Below are 8,238 nucleotides of genomic sequence, written 5' to 3'. Positions count from 1 at the left end.
TGGGACGGAGTTTGTTCAGCAAACGCGCTGCGGGTGACGTCACCGTTTCCGCGACAACGTTAGTGACGCATAAATAGCGCAACACATATCGATAATGAATTTTGTTGCCAACGCTTTTAAATATCGAATTTTATCGATTTTATCGATTCGTTGTTGCAGCCCTAGTTTATTTGTAGGTTAATAATTGTTTATTTTACATGATTTTCCTTTGTGTTTTTGTTGTTGTTTTGTTTTTTTGTTGTTTACTTTTCAAAGTTAGACAGGAAGAACTGTGGGGCCATTTATTATAAGTATAGGGACTGGTAAAGGACCAGCATGCACTGGGGTTGGGCCTATTTTTTTTTTTTACCAGAGCAGGAGAAGCAGCTGGAAACAATTGGAAAAGTTTGATGTTTGTTAAGTGCTTGCCAAACTGGAAAAATAAACCATAACAAACGTAACCTTCAAGTTTTGGACGTTGGACTTCTTTTGTCTGCGTAAGAAACATCACCACAGTGCAGCAGTGGCTCGCTGATTTAATTTTTTAATAGGATGTTCCGTTTGACAAACAATCGCCACTACACAGGTGTAATTTGGTTATTATGATAAGAATTTTGTAATCATTCACACCAGGGACCATTATGTACCAGACAGATGAGGATAAGGAAGGGGATAACCTTTCTTCAGCTTAACACATATTAGGCTCTTGTTAAAGCAGAGGCACCAGGTCAGACTGACAGAACAACACATTGATTTTATACCTTATAGGAACTCAATCATCAGATTCTTTAATTTATCACCCCTCCTTATCCTTGTTTGTCTGTTACAATATGCACTAGGAGTCTGCGCAAAACAACATTTTCTTAATATTCATGCCCAGTGTGTAGCTTACTGATAAATAAAGTTGAGCTACCTCAGACAGAGCGTTATTGTATTCCAAGGAATAAAGCAGCTTCCCTCTGTATTGTTTGGCTGCACCATAGTCAACATCCCCAACATCTGGCTGAACCTGGGAGAGGAACACAGAAAGCACATCAGATAAAAACATCTTCAAATGTAGACTCAGCCCAAGCCATTTTAGAGTGATATAAGCAGAATCTCAATCCTTTTCAAACTTTAAAGTGAAAGAAATACATTGCTGTACGCTTTGAATTAAATATCACATCATACTGTGGGGGCAGAACATTTAGTTGGAGAGGTACAGTGGGTTGCAGAAGTATTCACCCCCCTTTCAGTTTTGTTGCCATACAACTTGGAACTTATTAGCAATTTTTAGTTTGATTATAAGTGGAAATTCTACATAACATATTTTAAACTAATGAAGTAAAATGGGGGAAATAACTTGTTTTAAAATGTTGTAAAACATGTTAAACTGTGGCAGGTGCATGTAGTAAGTTTTCATTTTAGTCTCAGATCTCTGAAGACTCCAATAAGTTCCTCCCAAGGATTTCTCTGTAATTTGCTCCGTCCACCTTTCATTTAACTCTGATCAGTTTCCTAGTTCCTGCTGATGAAAAACATTCTCACAGCACAGCATGATGCCACCACCACCATGCTTCACTGTAAGGATGATGTCTTTAGCCTGAGAAGTGGTAGGTTTGCCTCAGACATGGTGTTGTCCTTGATGTTTGGTCTCATCAAACCACAAGACCTTCTTCTACGTTTGGGGAAGAAATTTTAAACAGTCCAGCTCGTTTTTCTTTAATCTGTTTTTTTTCCTGCCACTCTTCCATTAAGCTCAGCTCTGTGCAGCTTCTAGTGGTCCTATAGACAGATCCCAGCTCCATCAGGGTTATTTTTGTCCTCCTGTATGTTTCTCTGGTTAATGTCCTCCTTACCCATTCCATAGGTTTTCCTAACAGACAGACACAGTTGACTCTACTAGTTAATGGCAAAGCTTTAAAATTATCTTGCCCAATTAGATACTGCTTGAAGTTGTCAAGATGTGGGGTTTTCAATTCATGTTTCAGTTTGAGTTTATTTTATTTAGTTATCTTTGTTTAGTTTGGTCTTAGTTCAGTTTTTGTTCCTTGTGTCTTTGTTTCCTGTCATTATTCACCTCTCCTCAGTCAGTCACTTGTTTTCCTGCCGCCCCCATCTCCACCTGCTCCTCGTTATCACTCACCTGTGCCCACTTCACCCAATTACCCTCTGTGTTAAAAACTCGGTCATCTCCTCCACTTACTCGCTGGTTCGTTTGTCTATTTTCCCAGCTCTCTGGTTCAGCTTACGTCTCCTGCCCACGTCTGCTAGGTTCTTGTATTTAGTTCCATTTGTGCTGCCTCGTAAGCTTTTTGTTTTTGTTTCTTTTATTTTTAAAATAAATTTATTTATTTTCTAAGATGAGTCTGCACACTGGGTTTGCCTCCTTCTCCACCGTTCATGACAGAAGTATGAGTTGGGAATGTCTCTTAGCTACCAGTACACCACATTTTAGCTCAATATCTGTATAATTGGCTCTCATTTGTGTGTTTGATAAGGTCACATAGCTGTGGCAGCCATCTTGAATGGAACTGACTCCGAAAGTTTGTTTTAGATCTGCATCTAGTGACCTCAAAAGAGGCACATCCCATGGAAGAAAGGGAGAGAATGAAATGAAATCTTTACATACCACTTTTCTTTAAGCCTTAAATAATTAATTAAACTAAATGTATTAGAATAAAATGCATGTTTGAACATACAGCAGCAAAGTAAGAACTATGTAAATAAACAAAAATCAACTCCTGAAAAATATCATCTGAAGTGTATTTTTAATTTTTAGTAGAAATCGTATCATTGATTTACATGGAGGGAGGGGCTTAAAAGCTATCGCAGTGAGCCACTAGGGGATCAAGCTTCCTGGGTCCAGTCCTCTCTAGTTCTGAAATATTTCAGTAATTCAAAAATAGATAAGAATTTTAACATAACAAGCACTTTTCCACTGTAAAACATGCCCAAGGGTGGTTGGGTTTGTTCCTTTTCAGTTAGCCAGGCTGTGACCCAGCTAGAAGTGATGAAGAGCAGCAAGGCAGGAGTTTCCCTCTTAAATGGAGTAAAAAACGTTTGCTGGTAGGAGAAGGTGTCAACTTAAATCAAACAAGAATAAAGTCCTGGAGAGACTGTATAATGTACAAAGAATGACGGTTTCCCACCAGACCCAATACAGGTTCACAGTTGAACCCTGAGAAACTGGATCTCACCAGAAATGTGCTGGTTTTCCCATCTACCCCTTTCAAATTGATCTGCTCATCCCTCTGCCATTTCTTCTTCTTTTTCCCTCTGCAGCAGCATTTGATGCAGAGGCACAGACAGCAAAGCAGAATCACCAGGATGCCAACTGCAACAATGAGATAGATCGCCCATCGCGGCACTGCAGGAAACAAATTGGACAAAAATGTCAGGTTACTGTGTTTGGATCACACATAACTGCTTTCATGGATATTTATAGTCCACCATAGTCCACATTTTAGTGTGTGACAGTCCATTCCAGAAGCCTAAGTCCAGAAAAGTTCACACCATCTTTGGATAAAATTAACAAAGTTTTTTTCTGCACAGTAAAGTTGTGTCAGCTACACAAATATTTCCCAAGGTTTTTCTTTGTCCATTTGATTTGATCAGCTACAGATATAGTCAGTTTTACATTTAAATTTAAAATATTAGCATTAACTATTGGTGTCAAACCTATTTTAACCCTAAAACAGGCAAGAGTGGAAAATTATTTGCAAAAAATTATTTCATATTATTACTTATGTCTTTATGCCCTAAGAAAAATAATGAAACATTGAAAATATATTCAATATTTTAGATTTTATGAGTTGTCTCCCCCAGGATACGTTGCCCTATTAAGGTACAAATACAGCCAAAATGATAAACCTATTAATGTTCAATTTGATTATGGTAAATTGTACATTATTGTATTCTTAGGTCATTTACATCACATGTAGTACTTTCAAAGTTGATTTTATTCAGTTTTACCAATCCAGTTTAGTAATCTCATAACAAAGCGTTCTCAATATTTCATGACAAACATATAGAACGGTTTGTGCACTGAAAGTTACATTAAAAAAAAACAACAACACAGTAATGTTTTCTTAAACGATGCATACACAACTGAACACCCTGAGTAGGTTTTATGGGGCCAAGTTTTCCATAATGATGGTAACTCTATGAACAATGCCCCTCAGTCTATATTTCATTTTTTATGAAACGCTTGAAAGCAGTTGCGCGGATTTTTCCCTGGGACGATGCACAGACGAACGCCACATTTTGTGCAGTAGATTGTTGTCTGTCCTTCGGGGCAAAGCCTGCTCCTTCCCTTGTCTGTGAAAGTTGGGAAGTGATCTTCTCGATCATGGCTGACATCAACCATGGGTCTTGGGGCCGTTGGCCTTTGTATGCATCTGTTGGGGCTGTGCACATTCTCCACCCCTCCCTTGGAAGATCTTCCCTTCTTCTTTCCACTGTGAATAAGGGCATCTGCAACCTCCAGCCTGAATTCCTTGAGCTTTTTGTGTTTTTGCACACCAATGCTTTTGGCATCACGGCGATACAGCAGCCATCCATTGGTGATGGCTATATCAGCCATTTGCCAAAAGAGGCACAGGTACCACCTATGGGATTTTGCAGGAGTGCGGTACAAGGCCACCATCATGTCAGCAAGGTCAACTCCTCCCATGTGAACATTGTACTGTGACACAATGTTTGGACATGGAACGGCAACTTTTCTTCTCTCCTCTCTGCAGAAACGTCTGACTTCTTTGAGAGGACTGATTGCAGCACAAGAGCTAGCTAAGGTGACAACTTTGTTGTCAGACCATTTTACAATTGCCACTTCTGCCTCATTATCCACCCTGTAGTCAAAACTGCCCCTCCCTTTCTTCAGCAGAACACGGTCATCCTCAAGTGTGCATCCTTTGAGCCTGTTCTTGCGGATGGTTCCCAGACTACGCAAACCAAGGGACTCTTTCAGGTGCACAATGAGTGGGAGAGAGGTGAAAAAATTGTCAAAGTAGACAACACACTCTGAAGGGTTCTTGATTGTCTTGCAGAGTTGAATGACAACATTGGCTCCAACTCCAAGTTCTTTGGCTGGACCTTGGCCTGGACCAAATGTGCTCTTTCCAGTGTATGTCAGGAAGTCATGCACTATCCCAGAAATGCCTGCTCGAACAAAGATCTTAAAGCCCCAATGGTGAGGTTTGCTTGGGAGATACTGTCGGAGAGACCCAGCCTTTGTTCCTTTGTAAGGGACCATCATTTCATCTATTGAGAACTTGTTCTCACTCTCAATTTCCAGACACTTCTTTCTTATGTGCTCCAGCACTGGTGTCACTTTGCAGAGCCGATCTTGGGTTGGGTGTGATGCCTGATTGTCTTGAAAGTGGATGAATCGAGAGAGGCATTTAAACCTTTTTACTGACATCACATTAGCTATTTTGGCATAGCGTGTGTCTTCTGCCCAATAATCATCCATGGATGGCATTTTCACCACTCCCATTATTAGCTTAATGCCAACAAATGACTTTATCTCATCTACAGTGGTATTAATGCTGGCTCCAATTAATTGACAGCTGTAAAGGTTTGTCTGTTCAGCAATATGTTGGAACAGATCATCATCAAAAAATTGGGCAAAGTAGCTATGTGGAGAAGACAGCTCATCAGGTGAGCTGAATTCACTGGCAGCTGCTGTTGACTGGTGCTCAAACCTTTTCTTACGCCAGCTGTAAAAAACAGACAAATATATACATAAATACATAACTGTATTGTTATTTGTACAAAGTGCTATAATTAGCAAGTACGGACTAAATTTAGCTGGTTAGTGGCATGCTACTTTTAGTAAATATCACAACAATACAGAAGACTTGTGTTTTTTAACCTCACATCAACTACAAAATACATAAATTTGTATGGGTTGTGCATATAAATGTCCCTAAATCAAACTACTTTCACCTGAATTCCTTGGCTAGTTTGGACTTTGTACTGTGATCCATCTCTTCAACATCTTCATCAAAACTTTCATCCTCCTCATCAGAACTGCCTTCACTCACTGCCTCTATCTCATGCTGGTTGAAAATTACTTCCTGGTCTTCATCACTGTTTGACTCAGAGTCAGAAGAACTTGCAGGGATCTCTTCTATCATTCTCATTCCTGTGCTTTCCTTTCTTTTCCCATAAAAGGACCTAGCTGAGATGCCCTGCTTGATAAAAAAATTAAAGCAAAATACAGTTATACTGTTATAATGGTAACAGCTGTGCATGATAATATACAGTACTATTGAAATTATCAACATGCCTTACAGTTTGAAACAAAATTTTGAATAATGCACATTGATCAAATTTTTACCCCTAATCTGGCAACGTATCTCAGGGGATACATATATTTCAAAAGCTGCTAACTAACACCACAAATACAGTTGCAACATTTTTTTTTCAGCAGAATGTTAAGAAAAAAGTCCTAATTAATTTTAGCAAGTTATATTGATGTTTTATTAAAAATAAGCATGACTAATACATGATTACTTACCCCCAAGGAAGAAGGTTCTCCACCACTGGCAGCCATGATGTTTTCTGATCAGGCTGACAAAACGATGAAAGATAGCCTGAACCAAATCATGTGATCTCGATGCTAATACCAGACAAGACTTTTGATAAATGCTAACTTCATTAGTGAAAACCTCCCAGCACACCCTCTGCAGGATGTTAAAGAGAGTGTATCTCCTGGTGCACGTTGCCTCTCATGAAATAATCATTGTTTGTACATCTATAGGTGATGAACTGATTTAGATCCAACCCCATTCAAGATGGTTGACCTCAGCAAACACAAAAATGGCTAAAACTCAGTCAATTTTACAGATATTGGTCTAAAATTTGGCAAAGTAGATGAGAGTGAGTCACAACTCATACTCTGAGTAACCCATACTCTGAAATATCAAATGAGACTGAGCATAATGAAAATATCAAAGTTTGAGCAAAAATGCACCAAGTCCATCATTTTTCAACACAAAGTGAACTTAATTTAAAACTCTAGCATGAAAAGCAGTGGGTAATATGCATTCCTTCAAGGAATGTTAGCCATTAATTTATAAATATTAGAATAAATTTATTAAATGTATTTTAAATATCTTTTGCTTTTTAAAGAATAAGCCTTTTTTGAACCCCATGTTCATTTAAACCTGTGGTGTCCAACTCTAGTCCTCAACCACTGTCCTGAATGTTTTACTTGTTTCCCTGCTCCAAAGCACCTTATTTAATGGCTGAAGTACTTTTTTGTGTTCTGCAAAAGCCTGTTAATCAATCATTGATTCAGAACAGATGCTTTGGAGCAGGGAAACCTCTAAAACATTCAGGATAGTGGCCCCCACTGCTTTAAACAGACTATATGAAATGACAAAATGAATTTATTATATCCTAAAGACTGTGAAAAACCCAGCCTGGCCATCTCTTCAGAAGGATTCTGTTTTTTTACACCCACCCTAAGACAGGACAAATTAAGATGGGACAAATTATGGCACTGTCTATCCATCTGTTCATGTGTCTGTCCATCCATTTCTTGACTGAGCTCTAAATTGGTAGCTCTTTAACATGGAAATGTCAAACTGCAAAGCTGGACACCTTATGGGTTGGGGATGATCCCTATCGTTTTTAAGATCATAGGGTCAAATGTCAACATCACAAGTGACCCCTTTTGTAAAATCCTTGTCCATGCTCTAAATCTGCAACTTTGTAACATAGGAATATCAAAGTGCACAGCTGCACACCTCATGTGTCAAGGATGATCCCTATTGATTTCAAGGTCATGGTGTCAAAGGTCAAAGTCACAGGTGAACCCATCCATCCATTATCTGCTGGTTGTTCCAGGGTCATGTGACAGGGAGGGCAGCATGAGCAGGAAAGCCCAGACATCTCTTTCTACAGCCACCTCTTCCTGCTCTTCCAGGAGGATTCCAAGGCATTCCCAGGCCAGAAGAGAGACGTAGCCTCCAGTCTCCTTTAAAATAGGGAATCACCAACACCCAAGTCGGCCAATCAAGTGGGACTGTTCCTGATGTTCATGTGTTGTTACTGTTACGACTGTCATAATTTTATATGCAAATGTGAGTATGCAGGTGCCGACCTCGGATTGGTTCCTGACGACGAAGCTGACAGCTGATTGGTGCTCACCGGAGGTGCCGAGTATATCAGGATGCCAATGAAGATCAGCTGGCAGTGAGTGTGTGTGTGTGTGTGGGGTTCTTCGTCGCACTCCACCATACCACACTCCATCCCACGCTCATTTCATCC

At 39.6% G+C, this 8,238-nt stretch overlaps 2 protein-coding genes across 5 annotated transcripts in view; both read right to left on the bottom strand.

Annotated features, from left to right (window-relative positions):
* syt8 (synaptotagmin VIII) overlaps positions 1-8,238 on the bottom strand; it is a 43,240-nt gene that overhangs the window by 18,096 nt on the left and 16,906 nt on the right. For all 4 annotated transcript variants that reach the window (XM_037978326.1, XM_037978328.1, XM_037978329.1 and 1 more), the window contains 2 exons: positions 3,159-3,328; positions 893-988 (listed from right to left, as the gene is read on the bottom strand). In XM_037978326.1, the coding sequence (XP_037834254.1) occupies positions 893-988; positions 3,159-3,328 (266 nt within the window). The remainder of the gene's footprint in view (positions 1-892; positions 989-3,158; positions 3,329-8,238) is intronic.
* On the bottom strand, positions 3,325-8,220 carry LOC108229514 (piggyBac transposable element-derived protein 3-like). Its single transcript, XM_037978316.1, has 2 exons — positions 5,908-8,220; positions 3,325-5,678 (listed from the first exon to the last, which is right to left on the bottom strand). The coding sequence occupies exons 1-2, from the start codon at positions 6,246-6,248 to the stop codon at positions 4,151-4,153; spliced, it is 1,869 nt and encodes a 622-aa protein (XP_037834244.1). The 5' UTR covers positions 6,249-8,220; the 3' UTR covers positions 3,325-4,150.

Source organism: Kryptolebias marmoratus, linkage group LG11 (assembly GCF_001649575.2).
Source record: "Kryptolebias marmoratus isolate JLee-2015 linkage group LG11, ASM164957v2, whole genome shotgun sequence".
Taxonomy (NCBI): domain Eukaryota; kingdom Metazoa; phylum Chordata; class Actinopteri; order Cyprinodontiformes; family Rivulidae; genus Kryptolebias; species Kryptolebias marmoratus.
This window is presented reverse-complemented; position numbering and strand designations above follow the sequence as displayed.